Here is an 18,608-nt window from a genome sequence, read left to right as displayed (position 1 = left end):
ATGACTCACAGGAAATTTTGTGTTCAATTTCTCGCGCACTTGGATGATAACAGTGATCTCTTCCAGCTGCTTTTTCAGCTGTTGCTCATCCACCTACAAAAAAGTATCCCGATTAACATCACTGGCAGGTCATTTTTCCACACGTAAACATTGGTTCATTAAAAACTGACGTTTGTGTATGATCAACTTTTATGATGTGTCTATTAAGAATGTGTAACTCCACTTCACTATGGGCCGGTTCTATTCCGTCTCTCTCCGATCCATTGATCTACTAACCCCGCGTATTTTACTGTGTGTTCGCTCTAATAGATAGTGTATGCTGTTCTTGGGCATATTGAGTGATTTTCTAAGATTGTGATAATTTACTAAGATCCCTAATGATATGTTTTGTGTGTCATTCCTGGCAATAGTATTTTATGCTTTAGGTAAAAGTTCTCCTTACCACTATAGCAAACCCAATTTTGCCTGCACTATGCTGGTACCACTGCTTGTGCTAGGTTTGCTCCAGTCTTTTAGATGTGCTCTTTAAAGTGGCCGTGTGTAGAATTTTTTTTATGTTATTCATTTTTAAAACCCACTATTAATTTCAATAACATGTAAAAAAATATCTTCTATTACATCAGCATACATTTTTTAAATATAATCCTATCGCTAGTTACATTAAATAGGTCAGGAGGTGGACATGTTTCACCGCCATCTTTCTGCTATGGATACCCGAAGAAGAACTTTGCCAACGTGAAGTGCGATCTCTCTGAGGCACTGTTGTCGTTGCATTCTATTAGTTCACCTCTAGATGGCACTGAATTCTACATACTGTCTCTTTGTGGCAGCAATGGAAATTCACCCAAGGTTTGATAAATCAAATTGTGAGTGCTAAATTAATGTATTTGCATGTGCTCCTCCCAGAATGAGCAAAATATTCCTATTTTGTACATTTGGCAAACACAAATCTGTTTGTGCCTGGTTAGCAAATCAGCTTCCGCATCGGGGGTGAGCAAAATAAATCAGGCCCAAAGATTCTACACACTACCCTGCGTAAATGCCTTTCGTCAGGCTTCTGATTGGTTAAATTAGCCATAATGAAAGTGCAACTTCATCGGCGTGTGGAAATCTCCACATATCTAATCACCTAACATCATAGCTGCTTCACTTGACTGCGTCTGACCTGAAAGATGAGCGTGTAGTACTGTATGAGGTCCTCAATGGCACGGCCAGCCGTGTAGTCCTTTCCATCCGTCTGGAACAATGTAGGACCAAACACGATGGCCAAGTTATGCAGATTCATTTGATTGAGCTCAGAGAACCTCTGCACACTAGAACACAAAAAGCAGAATGTGGGTTGTGGGTGTGTGCATGTGGCATTCACAAAGTGTGCAGGTTTATTAACTCACCAGTACAAGTGATTGATAAGGGCCCGTAGTGTTGCCCTGTTAACACGAGGCAGTTTGTTCAAAAGCGTCTGATACTGGGAGATTTTCAGACTTTCATCCTGAATGGCTAGATCAAGAGACAAGTGAGAGAAGCAAGACAGAAACAGGAATGTGCTCTGACTTAACATTACTTTAAAACTTCCTGATGCTGGGCAAGCCATGTGAACCTTACCAGTCGTAGTAAGCCAGGTACCGCCGTCTTCAGATGTGAAAAGCCCTTCTTCTAACTCCCGGAAGAAGCGTTTGAGTGTGTTGGAGACGTCGTCCACCTGGTGCTCTCCTTCCTTCAGGCGGAGGCTTCGAGCATCTTGACGAAACCGCTCGCAAAGAGCCGAGACGCGTGAGTTCACGCCGCTTTTGCGATATATCCCCTCAGACGTTAAGCCTGAACAAATACAGTACAATCAATCACATGCAAACAAAATACACCTAGCACTTTGCACTCTGGTTAAACACAGCAAAAACTGAAATCTTAAGTAAGATATAATTTCTCAATTTTTTTTCTTATTTTGCTCTGTCAGACAAGATAATTCAGCTTATTTTAAGATACATATTACTTATACATTTACTAAGCTATTTTTTTTTCCTCTTCCAGTAAATACACGATCAGCTCAGTGGGCTAGTGGTAGAGTGTCTACCCTCAGACTAGGAGGTTATGGGCTCAATCCCTGGCTGGGTCATACCAAAGACAATAAACTTGTACTTGTTTTTGGTCTAAAAATCCTATTTTCAAGACTGCTGTGGTTGATATGGGCCTAGTATTATTTTCTTATTTTTTTAAAGTCTTACATGTAAATTTAAGTAATTTTTTTTTGTTCTGTCAGCAGATAATTTTGCTTATTTGAATAACTGTGTTATTTTACTCTTATTTTTTTCTTAAATTGTCTACTGTGCTTTTACCAGTGAAATCAAAACAGTAAGGGGCGACTTGTGATCCTTAACCTGGGTTCGAACCCCAAGTATTCGTTGAGTCAGTCTCAGGTGTTCGGCGGAGGTCAAGACACACACCCGACTTGTCACGCCGCCACCGGTGTGACGGCCATGCTTTTATTTTGGTATCCATGTTTCCTGTCTTATCCTGAAAATCTAACTCTCCTCTCACCCCAGGTCACTTGCCCTTCCTGCCGCTCACTCATTACCGGTCCCCGCCCATGATTATCACCACCTGCCACCAATCAACCCACACAATAAAAGCCACCTGCATTCTCCCCTCCGTTGCCGAAGTGTCACCGTCAGTGCATGGAAGCGTCCACAGTCCTCATGTCCTTGTTCCTGTTGCCTAGCGTTGTTGCCTTGTTTTTGTGCCTTTTCCTCCCTTTTGGAGCGCCTTTAGTTACCCCTTTTGCCTTGTGCCCTTTTTCCTCCCTAGCGGAGCGCTTTCTGTTGTCCCCAGTACCCTTTGCCTGTTTTTTCCTCCCTAGTGGAGCGCCTTTTGTTCTCCATTTTTTCCCCTCCCTGTTCTCCTCTCAGTTTGAGAGGAGACCACTGTTGGCCGGAAATAAACCTGCTGCCTTGGTGGCCTACCTTACGCCTGCGTCTGAGTCCTACCTGACCCCGCCTTGTCAGTACACTTCGGCCAGCATGGACCCAGCAGGCAGGATCGAGGCCGCACTGCAGAGCCAGGAGGCCCGGCTCAACACCCAGGGCCAGATCCAACAGACCATGCTGTCCCGGATGGAGGAATTGACCAGCCAGGTCCACGAGCTGGTAAGCCTTTCATGGCGTCGAGCGCCAGCTTCCACCGGACAAATTCCTCCTCCTGAGTTCTCTGTACCGACCACGCCTTTCACCGGGGTAGGATTGAGACTGGCCTCCCCGGAACGATACTCCGGTGAACCCGGACGTTGTCAGACTTTTCTCACAGAATGCGACATACATTTTGAACAGTTACCACAGGCATTTCCCACAGCCCGATCCCGAGTGGCCTTCATGGTATCTCACCTGACGGGTCGGGCCAAAACCTGGGCGACCGCGGAATGGGCCAGGGGTTCCTCGGTCTGCCAAAGCGTACAGGACTTTCAAATCGCTTTGCGCCGAGTTTTTGATCCAGAAAACCATGACCGAGAGAAGGCACGAGCACTGAGTCGACTGCAGCAAGGCAAGGAATCTGTCAGCGACTATGCAATTCGTTTTCGAACGTTGGCAACGGACAGTGGCTGGAATGCCATCGCACTCCACGACCATTTTTTGAAAGGACTCTCACCAGCTATTCAAGAGCTTCTGGTTCCCGTCGATCTCCCCGCGGACTTGGACGCCTTGATTTCCCTCGCTATCCGGACCGATCATCGTCGCCAGGAGCTGGCCAAGATCGGCGGACCGCGAAGGAGGGAGGAACCCACCCCCTGGACGCGGACACCGGAGGCCGGAAGGCCGCGATTCATCGCTCCTTCCCGACCGGAACCGGGAGAGGTGGACCTCGCTAGCGACGAACCCATGCAACTGGGAAGGGCTCGGCTTTCGCCGGAGGAGAGGCAGCGCCGACGCCGAGAGGGCCGCTGCTACTATTGTGGAGGTCTTGGACACTTGGTGGAATCCTGCTCCACAAAGGGCCACTCCCCGGTGAGTCCTCCGGCACCCCGACCCGCCAAGAGTCACAGACTTACGCAAATCCAGATAACCCACCACAATGTCTCCCTAGATCTGCCAGCCCTCATCGACTCCGGATCAGACGAAAGTCTCATGGACTGGGAGCTCGTAAAGCATATACGAGCCGCCACCGAACCCCTTTCTTTGACCATCCAGGCTCGAGCGCTGAATGGCAAGGAGCTCTTCCAAATCACCCACATCACTGAACCTCTGGAAGTCCGAATCGGACCTCACTTCGAGACTCTCCGTTTCCATGTTTTCCACGCCGCTTCCCCCACTTTGGTTCTGGGACACCCTTGGCTGTGTCTACATGGTCCCAGAATCGACTGGAACACTGGAGTTGTGCTGGAGTGGGGAAAAGACTGCAGCTCTCACAGGTTGGAACAACCCGCACCCCGAAACTCCACAGCCCAGGTTCACCAGGTGACTCTCGTCCCACCGGCTCAAGAAGAGTACCCGAACTTGCACACTGTTCCCTCCTGCTACCACCCTCTGCGGGAGGTCTTCAGCAAGACCAAAGCCATGACTCTCCCTCCACACCGCCCATATGATTGCCCGATCGATCTGATTCCCGGCTCAACCATTCCCAAGGGGAGACTGTACTCGGTCTCTGGACCCGAACGCCAAGCCATGAACAGTTACATTGACGAATCCTTGAAAGCCGGCCTCATCCGACCGTCTTCCTCGCCTGCAGGAGCAGGCTTCTTCTTTGTGAGCAAGAAGGATGGATCCCTACGCCCATGCATTGACTACAGCCCCTTGAATGACATCACGGTCAAGAACCGGTACCCATTGCCATTGATGTCCTCTGTGTTTGACCAGTTGCAACAAGCTAGAATCTTCACAAAGCTCGATCTCCGCAACGCCTATCACCTCATCCGGATCCGCGAGGGAGATGAATGGAAGACTGGTTTTAACACGCCCCGGGGACATTACGAGTACCTCGTCATGCCTTTCGGACTCACCAATGCCCCAGCAGTTTTTCAGGCCATGATTAATGAGGTACTAAAGGACTTTATTGATCACTTCGTATACGTTTACTTGGACGACATACTAATATACTCTCCTGACCTAACGAGCCATCGAGACCATGTAAGCCGAGTTCTGCAGCGCCTCCTGGATCATCAATTGTACGTGAAAGCGGAAAAAAGCCTGTTTCACGTCAACACTATCTCCTTCCTGGGATTCGTCGTGTCACCGGGAAAAGTAGAGATGGAGGCAGACAAGGTCAGCGCCGTGCGAGATTGGCCCACGCCGGATTCACGGAAAAAAGTCCAGCAATTCCTCGGATTCGCCAATTTTTACCGTCGATTCATTAGAAACTTCAGCACCATTGCCGCTCCCCTACACGCCTTGACCTCCCCACAAGTTCGTTTCTTTTGGACCCCGGAAGCCGAAAAGGCATTCAAAGACTTGAAACTTCGCTTCACCAACGCCCCAATCCTCAAAGTTCCTGACCCCAAACGCCAGTTCGTGGTCGAGGTGGACGCCTCGAGCATAGGGATTGGGGCAGTATTGTCCCAGCGCTGCCAGGAGGACGGAAAAACACATCCCTGCGCATTCCTCTCACGGAAACTATCCAAGGCAGAACGCAATTACTCGGTAGGAGATCGGGAGCTTCTCGCGGTAAAAGTAGCTCTTGAAGAGTGGAGACACTGGTTGGAGGGCGCCGAACTTCCTTTCGTGATCTGGACCGACCACCGAAACCTAGAATACTTACGTCAAGCTAAAAGACTCAACCCTCGACAGGCCAGATGGTCTCTGTTTTTTAACCGCTTCGTATTCTCTCTTACGTACAGACCAGGCAGCAAAAACGTTAAGGCTGACGCCTTGTCAAGAGTTCACGAGTCCGAGCCATTGGAAGCCGAGCCTGAGACCATTCTGCCCCGGGACTGCATAGTCGGGGCCATGAGATGGCAAATCGAGGACGATGTCAAAGAGGCGCTGCGTAACATCACTCCCCCCACGTCATGTCCACCACGTCGACTCTTCGTGCCGGAAGAGCTAAGGTCCCAGGTAATACACTGGGCTCACACATCACGGCTATTTTGTCATCCTGGTGTCCGCAGGACCATGTATGCTGTTGCCCGGAGATTCTGGTGGCCGGCAATGGAGACCACGATAAAGGAATACGTCACTGCCTGTCCGACTTGTGCCCGCAATAAAACTTCAAATCAGTCTCGGATGGGCCTTCTCCAACCGTTACCGATCCCATCCAGACCATGGGCAGAAATATCATTGGACTTTGTGACTGGACTGCCCCCATCCCATGGTAAAACCACAATCCTCACAGTTGTTGACAGATTCTCCAAGATGGTTCGCTTCATTCCACTATCCAAGCTCCCATCCTACATTCCACGTCAGCCAAGTCAAGCCTGTCCACGAAAGCCCACTGGTGCCCTCCGAACCCAACCCGCCCCCCCCAGAGATGATTGAAGGCGGCCCCGTTTACAAGGTCAGAAAACTTTTAGATGTTCGTAATCGGGGCCGCGGGAGGCAATACCTTGTCGACTGGGAGGGGTACGGCCCGGAGGAAAGACAATGGGTCCCCTCCCGGTTCATCGTTGATCCCTCCCTCATTGACGACTTTTACGCTGAGCACCCTGACATTCCTGGGCCGTCAAGAGCCGGCCGTTGAGGGGGGGGTACTGTCACGCCGCCACCGGTGTGACGGCCATGCTTTTATTTTGGTATCCATGTTTCCTGTCTTATCCTGAAAATCTAACTCTCCTCTCACCCCAGGTCACTTGCCCTTCCTGCCGCTCACTCGTTACCGGTCCCCGCCCATGATTATCACCACCTGCCACCAATCAACCCACACAATAAAAGCCACCTGCATTCTCCCCTCCGTTGCCGAAGTGTCACCGTCAGTGCATGGAAGCGTCCACAGTCCTCATGTCCTTGTTCCTGTTGCCTAGCGTTGTTGCCTTGTTTTTGTGCCTTTTCCTCCCTTTTGGAGCGCCTTTAGTTACCCCTTTTGCCTTGTGCCCTTTTTCCTCCCTAGCGGAGCGCTTTCTGTTGTCCCCAGTACCCTTTGCCTGTTTTTTCCTCCCTAGTGGAGCGCCTTTTGTTCTCCATTTTTTCCCCTCCCTGTTCTCCTCTCAGTTTGAGAGGAGACCACTGTTGGCCGGAAATAAACCTGCTGCCTTGGTGGCCTACCTTACGCCTGCGTCTGAGTCCTACCTGACCCCGCCTTGTCACGACTCAAATAATTCACTACATTGGTGCAGGGAATTTGATGCGGGTAATAGTCGACTTGTGGCTGTTATGATGGTATGTCATGTGATTTCTCTATTATTGTATTCCCTTCGTACTAAGTCGAGCAAAAAAAAAAAAAAAAGTGGTTGGACCAATATATATATTGGAAATGTATGGTGTTCAACAGGGTTCAATTGTGGGGCCTCTGCTGTTTTCATTGTATCTGGTGAAAACAGCGGTGGTTGTTTTAAAGTGTTCTATAAATACAGAGTTGAGTGATGGGAATCAGCATACATGATTTACAATGCCAAGTTAAGCAATTCCATTCGAGCTTAACCAGCTATACAGGAAAACCTCCTTAAGATGCATGAAGATGAGGTTATACAAGAATACAACATTTTCAAAATTCAAGATGGAGAGCAAAATTCGATGAAAAGGCTGCTCTCCCTGTTCATTTTGTTCACCAGAAAAGCCTGTATGTGTCTTGAAATTGAAAGAGAGAGAGAAAAAGAAAAAAAAAGTTTTTCAATAAAGAAGAATTGAAACCGGTGTGGTTCAGTACCTCTAACAAGGTTAAGAACCACAAAGGTGTGTCTGATAATCATTTATTACTAGTACACACATGTGTTGCTTTATGTTTACTGCTGTGTTTGTCTTTTCCCATCTGTTCACTCACCGCACTGTGTGATGTAGTCAATGCAGCTGTGGACTACGACTGGTATGTCTGTGTCGGTCAGCTGCTGCTGACTCAGAGTGTCGCCTCCACTCCCTGCTGCGAACTGTATAGCAGCACACCAGCCAGCAAAATCCAACTTCCTCTCTCCTTCTATGTACAACGTTCTTAATAGGAAAAGACCAAAACAGACAGAGCGAAGACAATAAGTTAAGAAGAGAATGTAAAGGAGGACAGAAAATGCAAGGAAGCTACATTATAGCTCTACATTACATAATCTGTAGTTAAGCTCTCACCTTCCCCTCTCCACCAAAACTAATACTTCATTATCTTGTTGGATTGCTGCAAAACACGAAAACAATGTTTTAAAATTAATATCATTCACTACCCTGCACACAGCCAACAGGCAGATTGTGTGAAACTTTTAGATGAATGCATTAAAAACTCACAGAGCTCATTAAGTTTGCGTAGGTGTATCTCTTCTTCCTGGCTGTTGTCCAGGTAAGCATGAAGAGTGGAACCCACCAAGGCAAACCAGCCCACCTTGGACGTTTGGAGGTTCAGGCCATCCTTACATTTTAGTCGCCCGATCCGCTCAAACCCTAACCTCAATAAAGGCTCTGCTGTGGCGGGGATGAAGCTCTACAAAAATCAAAGACATTTTAGTGCAATTTTGTGCCAAAATATATCATAGTAAATGCTCCTGTTCTGAACATGTTTATTGAAATACACTGCAATAGTCAAAGCCAAGTAAAGTAGTATGTTTGCTTATGTGTGTGTCCAGTAGAGAACTTATGGTCCTAGGGTCTCTTTAGTACAGCGAGTTCAGAAATACTGTCTTAATGGCTAGACAGGCAGGAGCCATGGACAGAGACAGGAGACAGCATTACAGTTAACAAAATTGTGTTTCACATAACAACCTCATCTAAACTCAATATAGATGACTAAGAATCTGTGTATTTTGAAATACAACAGAGTGTAAGGGATATTTCTTACTGTAAAGTTTTACCCAATAATTAAAACAGGAACAAAAAATCTCACGCATGCTATTGTGTGTTTTCTTTATCCTCTTGTTATTCTTACATTCAATGTTAATTGTGCTAAGCAGCAGTACATTCAACTTTGCAAGATTCAGGATTAAGAATAATGTATCAATACAGCATAACAAAGTCCTCCCATCAACCAAAGTTAAATTTATAGTACCGCATTTAAATGATTGAAGTACATTGTTTGATAGCTGGTAGCATCTTGTACACATGCAGCAATGGTGTCAAACACTGTCTTGTAATTAATTCCAAAGGAAGTGCAGTATAGTAGCAATAGTTCCTTCCTGGACATGGCTCATTCTGGCTCAATATGGTTAGTTACCTTGGCAATGGACTTGACCCATTCCTTGTGGTTGTTTGCGTCATCGGTGCCAAACAGATAGAGACGATCTGATTCTGAGTAGAGCTCAAAGGTGTGCTCATACCTGCAAGGTCAGACAGATGGCAAAGAAGACCGTGAGGTGTGTGGTTTTGTGTCATATAAATATCAACGTGGCAAGAGACACATTGCAAACAGCTGACTTGTGAGTGTGTATACCCATGTTTGTCGGGTACATCCACAGCCAGGCAAACGATTTCTGACGCTCGCAGAGCTCCATTAGGATTAGAGTTCTTGTCACTCTCGTAGTAGCTGAATGTGCCATCATTTAGCGTACACCAGCGACGACTAAACTCTGCACACAGAAATAAAGCTAAAGATGTGTAAAGGTTCAAACTGCACATCAACATCACCAGACACTTCCATTTGGTAATCAAAATAATAGAATGCACTGCATTACAAACTACAAGTACAGGATCAAGTTACTCATGAGGTCCTTGGGGGTTACCTGGTGCCCTGTGTGCACCACATTGGGGAATCCTGGTTTAGGCGCACACGTTATTGTCTCTTGCAATTTGTTGTTTACAAAACATCCAAGCAATAGCCAATGCTTTAAAACAGTCGTGGACAGAAATCTATAATGTAACCAAGCATGCTTGCATACCCTCTCTGGCCTTGCGCTCTGTGATAGCCCGAGCCATAGACCCAGTCTTGTATAGGAAGCCATTGTGATACACACAAGTTGGAGCTGAAAAGTGCACTTCTTCCATGCCACCGTCCACCTCTGACCGAGGAAGATCTGTACAACAAAAATGAAAGCCATGAGGCAAAAACGTGGCAGGTAATCCATTTGGATTTCATTAAACATAAACATTAATTACACAGATAAACCATACATACAGGATCAATCAAATTGTCCAAGTACATACATTCTGCAGTCATCAGAGGATTTTTAAAGTGTAAAGAATATCTTTAAGTTATTTGATGCATTTTAAAGGTTGTCAATGCATATGCAGTTACACGATTTCCATCACTCAATTGAAAATAAAGGAACTTCAAACATGCGGTAATGCTCTACCTGTGTTCAGATTGTGGCTCAGTAATACAGCTTGCAAGGGTTGAGAGTGTGTGTTGGCAAGGGAGAGAGGGGTGGGACAATTGGCCATGCCAGTTGAACAATTTACATCAGCGCCACAAAATATCAGGCTTAATGTCTCCAGCACATCACTGCACTGCACATTTATGCACAATGCCTGTGGGAAAAGGACAGAAAGAAAAAAATATCAGAAACATACAATCACAATTATTATTTTCATACATTTATTGAATATAATTCTTTTTCAAGAAGCGTTAACTAAATGTGAACTTCGTGTACAGACAAGATGACAACAAAGCATGTACGCCACAAACGGTGATGACAATCAAATAAGTAGACTGTACATTCCAAACACCAATTATCGTTGAAAATAATTATAACTATACATCACAAACTATATGGCCAAAAGTATTGTGGCATAACATTACAACTTTGTGGGAACGAATGGGGAAAGCCCCTTTTCTGTGAAGGCGTTAACTTATTACTGTGCTCCAGCAAAAAAAAAACCCCGCAAGGTCCATGAAAGAGGTATTTTGTTTTGTTTTTCTTTTCTTTTTTTTTGGGGGGGGGGGGGATATAGCCAGGGAAAAACATTACTGGTACACTGTGTTCTTACCTCAATCCCAAAATTTAGCAATACTGAGAATCTCTAGAATAGAGATCGTTTACTCTCAATTAATTGTAACATAAAACATGTCAGACCATTTTACACTTGCCAGCTCCATATTTGTCTATTTTACAGCTCAAACCACCCATCATGCGTCCACCTCGTTGTAGTTAGGAACATAACTAAAAAATGGTGTTTATATGAGTTGCTGGTATGACACGCTATGAAAAATGACATCATACTAACCAAATATGGAGAGTTGGAGACAAACCGCATTATGTCAGAATTAAGTCATCCATGGGATGTGTTTGATCCATGTGCTCATGATCCCAAAATAATAGTATATATATAGTAGAGCACACTACAGGACTTCATTTACATCCATTAGAGCTAAAAATCAAGTGCTCAACTTATGACCACAACATGAAAATGACTATGGGTGAAAAGTAAACCAAAACATTTATCTGGTGCCTGAAAAACAATATTCACAACACCACAAGGTGGAAACATCAACGCTCTGAAACCAAACCATAACTGTCTCTAGCAGTGTATCGCTATAACTGGAGATATTTGTCTCACCAGATGATAACAAATACGTCTAACTTAAAGAAGAAAAGTAACAGAACAGAGGTAGAGTCAATCACAGGCTCAAACACAATTAATCGTTACAGGGAAGTTGGGGAGGAGGGGTCAGAAAATCACGGGTAGCATGACTAAAGAAAAGGAGGATGCAGTGTTTTTTCTGCTGACACACACTCACATTCACTGAGTTGCAGACATTTTTAGTGGAGCTCAGCCATTCAGTGATAAACAAGCTTATACACATTGACCTAGAATGTCAAATCAAGGGGATTGAATCAATGCACTGTCAGAAATTATTTGGATGTGTATATGCGTACAAGTATATGTGGGTGGGATTGGGGGAGGCCTCCACTAAGATTATTGATATTCATCTGCCCTCAGTCATTTATGATCCAGTTATCCAAACAAGCCTGCAGTGGACCTTTAAAAGGTGATGTGGAAAACTGAGACATTACCCATTGTCTTATTTTTTCACAAAACAAATGGGAATTGCTTTGATTTCTGCAATAACGGTTCAAATTGCAACATCACTTCTGCCCTGCACCATACAAGAACTACAGAAAACACTGATAAATTGCGGCACTACAACACATTAGCCTACTCAGGCCTGTTGCCATTATAGCTCAAATATTAACCATGATAATAATAATGACTGACAGGAAACCAAATAACATCAAGTCTTCTAGGACAACATTAGTGGTAATTTTATTTCAAGATACATGGCAGCGTATAAAGTAACTATGCTAGGCAATATGCATGCACTATTGATATCTTTTGCTGTGCCATTTTAGAATGATGGTAACACTCATGGTGATCACTGCATTAGTATTCATTGAAAATTTCTGAAAAATAATTGCAATGCCAAGGAAGCCAAGTAACTGACAAACATGAAATCTGAAGCAGCAAGGTTATTAGAAGACAACAGTTGGAGGGGGGGAGTTAAAAACAAAAAAACAAAAAACAAAAATAAAAAAACACTTCTGAACACGCCTATACTGTTTTCCATTCTATCCACATGACATCCTAATCAGGCCCACAAGCACAATACTCATTAGTTGCCAAGCTTAGAGCCACACAACACAGACGGACATCCTAATCTGAACGCACACTAGAGTACATTACTGTACCAGCTGCTGAGTGATGATAACCAAGCCTCATAATTCTCTGTTTATGTGATTCAGTTAAACAAAACTTAATCAGCCCCTGGACATTAATGTGATTGCTTGCATGCCGAATGTAGGTTAGTGTTACATATCAATCAATAGCTTGTGAGAGCAGAGATCCAATTAGAGAAAAGCACAATGAGGAAATGGGTTATTGGGCTGTGTAAATTCAGACGCCCTCTAACATCTGCTGTTTCTGAAAGAAATGAATGAAACAACACACACAGACACACAAGTAGGAACGATGGGGCGGGAATTCAACAATCTTAGTCAACATCCCCAGAGAGAGACTTAGAGAAACACAGCGATTTTATCTGGGTGTGTCTGCAATCACACAGCTCCATCTGGCTGCCTGGGCAGGAGAAGGGGAAAAGTAAAAGAAAGAAGAAGGACAAATGCTGTGAAAAGATGATGAAAGTGTGATCCTTTTTGCACACTTCATTAAATACACACGCCCACACTTCTATATGGGTCCATATATTAATTCCAGATGACGAAAACTATTTTTCCCCCTACATTATTTTCCACCATTACCTCACCTGGGATGATGGTTTACAGAGTGACACAGAGGGTAAGAGAGCTGACAGACAAAAAAGGGTTGAGTAAGAAAATTGAGGGGGGACAAGATGAAATAGAGGGGAAAACAGGAGGACAGAAGGTAAAGGCTATCTCCCCATTTAGACAAAAACAAAAATGAATCTGTTTAAAATAAATGCTCCAGTTGAAAAGAGAATGACTGATGGCTCAAATGAATAATTAATAGTGTACAACTGTGTAACTTTTTCCCCTTTGAAGTCTCTCTAACACACTCAAGCACTAATAATAATACCACCAGTGAAGCATTTTACCGAAAGTCATTATACGACAGTAGCTCATGCACTTATACTCACCAAATTAGATAACCCAACATAAATGTAATGATCCGTTTTAGGGTTCCAACAAAAACATCTGCCTTTAACAAAGATAACTATCACAATCACAACCCAGTAATCTAAAACATTTGTCTTTGATCAAAAATCATGTGACATGATGTGCGTGTTCCACATCTACGTCCAATAGGGGCAGTAATGCACATTACAAATTTGGCACTAAATGTTAAATACAGAAAGTGTTTTTCCGTAGTGCAGAATAGTAGTGCATGGGTGGCCAAATCAAAAAGCAGACATTGCCAAAACAACAATATTATATTGTAAACAGCTCTCAGCAAACTGCAGTGAAGTTCTACACAACTACTACAATAAAAGGTAAAAAGGGATGGCTGTCAAATGAGCCGCCCATAACAGAATTCCAACAGGATGCGGTTGCCCCACTTGCCCACAATGAAAAAAAAAAAAAAATACTAACAACACAATTGAGATATTCCTTCTACTACTCAAACAAAAATGGTTCAGTACAATATTGCTAAGTTACAAGCTGACCAACAAACGTAAAACATGACCTCTCACTTTTTACACCTGGTGGAGGTAATAAGACTTCAGTTTAGATTGGGATTTCCAGCGAGCTTTTCCATTGAATGCTTTGATTCCAGCCAGTGGGAGGTGTTTTGTTTTTTTGTTTTTTGTCTTTATTAGCTACATCAAAATCAGTGGCATGCCATCTTGGCTGCGCATCTTCCAGTCGTTTGTGGGTTATCTTTTTATTTTTGTCCACTTCGATTTCAGCTTCCATGCATTTCTATATCAGTGTTAAACTTCCCAACGCCTTCAGACTCAAGATTGCAGGCCCTGTACAATTGAAACAACATGAATCTGAAGCCAAGATTACAAGATGAATACACAGAAAATACAGACAGCCTGTTCAAAGGCCTCGGTGAATGTCAGCATTTTTCCATCCTCTGATTGGTTTAGAGCTAATCAAGTGGGATTTTATGACACTACATGGAGCAGGGAGAGGACAACAAACTGTACATGACTGAAAATTAATTTTCATGGCATACTTTTCAAATAAATGTGGTGTTAAGTGGATGCCTAGGTGTGATCGCCACCGCCTGCCACTGTTAAAAATGAAAAACACTATGTCAAATCAATGTGAAGTATGTTTCAAAAAAGGCAATTACAGTTTGAACATAGTGATTCTTCAATTTTATCTCAATTCACCATCATGCATTATGTACCTAATTTTGCAGCAAGCAAGAGTATGCCAACCATAAATGTGGGCCATAATCTCATTTGGGAATAGCAAACAGAGGAGGGCTTCAACAATCTTTACAAAGTTTTAAACAAATGCAACAAAAGATGCGCTGTAATATGAGAGGTGTGTGTGTTTCAATTGAAGTTACTAAGCAGGCACAGTGTCCTATGTTACAACTTTCCTTATTCAATTGTGACATTCTTTCAAGCAGTCATACAGAGCATATTCAACCAATCATTTTGGATTGATTAATGTATGACGACAAAGTTAACTAACTGGTGAAGAGGACAGAAAGCTAAGGAAGGGTTTGTGAAGCAGGCTGTGAAACTGAATGAAAGAGAAAGAAGCACAATGATCCCCATTGACAGAAGGGCCAATACACACACACACACAAAATACTGTATGTCCATGCACATTAGCATGCATGTTGACCTATCAGCCCACTCCAGGCAATGTATACACAAAGGCCGCAATGTGGAAAACACTTTCAAAGATTCAAGTAGTCTCCAATCAAACACAACAATCAAATTCTACCAGAGATCCTAAGTACATTGACACAGATTACTGAGCAACCTCAAGCTACCAACACTCAATAAAACACACGTTGTTACTTTTTAAAAGGCCCAATCTATATAAACACACACAAAGATACAACATGGAGTACTTTGCTTACACACAACAGCAATAAACAATCTTACCTGCTGGCTTTCTCACAAGGTAACTTTTTATGGTGCTACTTTACAAAGTCCACAATGCCAGAAAAGGGAGGTATTTTTCATCATTTAAATTTGAGACTAACTTTAAGGAACAGCAGACATTTACAAGCAGTCAAATGAAGCAAGAGGTAAGAGAGAAACTTTCTTTGGCAGTCACAGTCCAGCAATGAAGAGCACAGGGGGAGCAGAGGAGAAGCGGAGGCGGGGTTACAGCGCATTCCAGCTCGAGCTGTGAGTAGTGATGTCACATTCGAGAAGGGGAGAAAAACAAGGAGAAAGGAAGCTGAGATGTGGGAGTAAAAAGGCAGAGCCAGATGAAATGGGCTATGGGCTTTGCTTTTAAGTTTTCTAAAGAGCTGCAGATGTTTTGCTTGACCCCTCACACAGTGCCTTAGAGCAACAATGGTCGAGACTATACCTCACAGAGAGGGCTCTGGATTCTATTAGGCCCAGCGTTGTAACAAAAACAGAAAAGTCGAACTCTCAAATGACAGAGAGGAAGACAAACAGTGCTAAAGCAGAAACAGGAAAAAGTGAGCATGATGAAGCAAAAGTACTAAAACAGAGGACAGCAAAATCAAAAACAAAAAAACTCAAAAATAACTGTATTATTGCACTTTTATCTTCTGCACATCCTTAACATGTGAAGCACGCATGCACATGCACATTTGCGCTTGATACCAGGAGGAAAGTACCCAAAGTCAGGTGGTAAATGTGAGTCACTCACAAACAGAGCAGCCAACATTGTTTGTGGTTAAGTGGGTTAAGCCACAAACGACTGACCCAGCTGGATCGCAAATACCGACACTCTAATAATGGAAGCACAACAATTATTGCTTGCAACCTTCAATGACTTTTTTTTTTATATTGCCCACAACTACATTCAACAGTAAAACTGACAGTTATTCACCACATTAATGATAACATACACTTGTGTCCACATTACCATCTGTTTTATATTACTTGTATATGCAACTAATAATTATTGTCTGTGATTCAGAAGCAAAATCTGCTTTATCTTCATCAAGTCTGTTTGATCTCCAGTCTAAATACATAGACTTTATTAAAGCTATTGCAACTGGCAAGTGCGCTCAATATTTTCTCATCAAGTCATCTGCATTTCAGTCCAGTAGAGAATTTAACAGATGCCACATAAAAGGAGGTTTTGAAAGATTGTTAAATAGCCTATTATCCAATCTTTTTTTTATTTTTTTTTATTTTTTTTATTATTATTTTTTTTTTACTGACAGCAGAAGTAATATCACTGTCAGAAGAATGATTAGTGTTGTACATTTGACTTCAGCAAAAGGAAAATATGCTCTGGCTAAAGTCTGTCAGTGTACTTGAAGGCGGGGTAAAAGAGCAAAATTTATCTGGCTTCTATTTATCCGTACATTGTGGGGTGAGTGTCACAAATGTGAGCTTCTGGGACAAACATAGTAAAGGCGACACAGAATTGTGTGGCAGAGAGGGTGTTGACACGAACATAAATATGGGTGTAATGTCAATGAAGTCAACATGGTGAGACAGCGGTCAACATCTAAATCCTCCCAGTGTATTAATGCCTGTCTTTCACGATCTGAAGTGTCTGAATCCACAATATTACTCCCCCCAAATATGTTCTAGAAATGCTCATCTTTAGAAACAAAAGTTATTAAATTAGAGAGGAAACATGAACTCACGTTATTCAGCTCTCTCTGGTTTCCGTATAGAGGGTGGTACTTCCTATATTTACCGTGGCGGTACTTGTTAATGATGAAACGGCGGCGGTCGTCACTGCAGCTCGAGGGCGACAGAGCCTCGCTAGGTGGGACATTTGCTGCCCAGAAACAGTTAACACGGTAGTTGCCAAGCAAGAGGAACACCTGAACAAGGTACAGACAGATACAAAATGTTGACATTGTGTAAATCAACAACTGATTCATATGGTTTCCTGATACACACTTGTCATATATTAGTAGATCTAGCTCATCTATAAGAAATTATATGAATATATTGAGACCTGGGATTAGATTTACAGAAGCTAAAATCTGAGGTCACTTTTCTATCTTAATTTCTATATTAGTAAGAAAGAAAGAAAGAAAAAAGAAACAAAGAAAACAAAGAAAGAAACAAAGAAAGAAACAAAATGTAACCAGTCAAATTTTATTTTTGAGAGCAAGTAGAGGAAATATGGAATCGATCATTTCAGGGGAAAACATGGAACTAGATTAAGTGCAATTTCTGGAGAAATTGCGTGAGAATGCTGAAAGCGAATGCAAAGATTTGAATGCATGCTGAATGATAAATGAAATAAAAAGAAAACGTGAACTACAAACAGTCTAAGACGGGATTCGAACCATCGCCTCCTGTTTAAAAATAACACTACACCAATAGTACTTTGTTGCTCCACCGCTGGCTTTTTTAGTATCTTACCGTTTCTGAGGCATGGATTTATGTTTTTATATTCTATGGCAAGATACATTATAAGCTTGCAAAATGACATCACTAAATACGGCAGATTTGCCATTCATCACAATCACTTTCATCCAGTCATCCACAGATCATGATTGCTTTTCTTTCACCAACTACAGCTTTGTTTTTGTTTTTTTTCTGTTCAGGCATTAAAGATGTTTTTTTGTTTGTCTTTTCTGGATGTAAATCCCATTTCTTTCAGGTGGTGTCTTAGAGTTAAGTTGGACTTTTCCTTTAGGAGGTTACTTACAGTTCAGTCACAGATACTGACTCCACTTTCTGCCTTTCCGCCCGTTTGTACCTCATTTGTTTTGTAGTGCATTTTCTCTTTTAAAGAAATATTGCTTTAAGTTTTTATCTTGACCACTTTGAGGTCTTCTTGGTCTTCCGTGACACTTCCCTTTTACAACCTTCCATTTGTTTGTACTTTGTCCAGATTTTGACACTGTAATTGGGAACATCTTTTGCAACATTCCGTGATGTTTGACCTTCTCCATTGTTTCGACTGACATCTCTCATGCTTGTGACATCATTCATGTTAATCCACTCAGTGCAACAGCTCTCTGATAAGGTGTGAGCACTCTGAATAATCAGTAGATTCAATCTGA

General features: G+C 43.0%; 1 protein-coding gene across 10 annotated transcripts in view; it reads right to left on the bottom strand.

Moving 5' to 3' along the window:
- The window catches only part of arap1 (ArfGAP with RhoGAP domain, ankyrin repeat and PH domain 1), a 56,534-nt gene that overhangs the window by 15,391 nt on the left and 22,535 nt on the right, over positions 1-18,608 (bottom strand). For all 10 annotated transcript variants that reach the window (XR_013287829.1, XR_013287830.1, XM_077540496.1 and 7 more), the window contains 12 exons: positions 17,229-17,411; positions 10,331-10,505; positions 9,917-10,051; positions 9,472-9,607; positions 9,256-9,358; positions 8,337-8,529; positions 8,184-8,229; positions 7,891-8,054; positions 1,603-1,815; positions 1,392-1,497; positions 1,166-1,313; positions 10-93 (listed from right to left, as the gene is read on the bottom strand). Coding sequence is in view for 8 of the 10 variants with exons in the window: in XM_077540496.1 (XP_077396622.1) it covers positions 10-93; positions 1,166-1,313; positions 1,392-1,497; positions 1,603-1,815; positions 7,891-8,054; positions 8,184-8,229; positions 8,337-8,529; positions 9,256-9,358; positions 9,472-9,607; positions 9,917-10,051; positions 10,331-10,505; positions 17,229-17,411 (1,686 nt within the window). In the remaining 2 variants the exon portion in view is untranslated. The remainder of the gene's footprint in view (positions 1-9; positions 94-1,165; positions 1,314-1,391; positions 1,498-1,602; positions 1,816-7,890; positions 8,055-8,183; positions 8,230-8,336; positions 8,530-9,255; positions 9,359-9,471; positions 9,608-9,916; positions 10,052-10,330; positions 10,506-17,228; positions 17,412-18,608) is intronic.

This window comes from Festucalex cinctus, chromosome 13 (genome assembly GCF_051991245.1).
Source record: "Festucalex cinctus isolate MCC-2025b chromosome 13, RoL_Fcin_1.0, whole genome shotgun sequence".
NCBI classification, from domain to species: domain Eukaryota; kingdom Metazoa; phylum Chordata; class Actinopteri; order Syngnathiformes; family Syngnathidae; genus Festucalex; species Festucalex cinctus.
The sequence above is the reverse complement of the archived record's forward strand: the minus strand, read 5'-3'. Positions and strand labels throughout refer to the sequence as shown.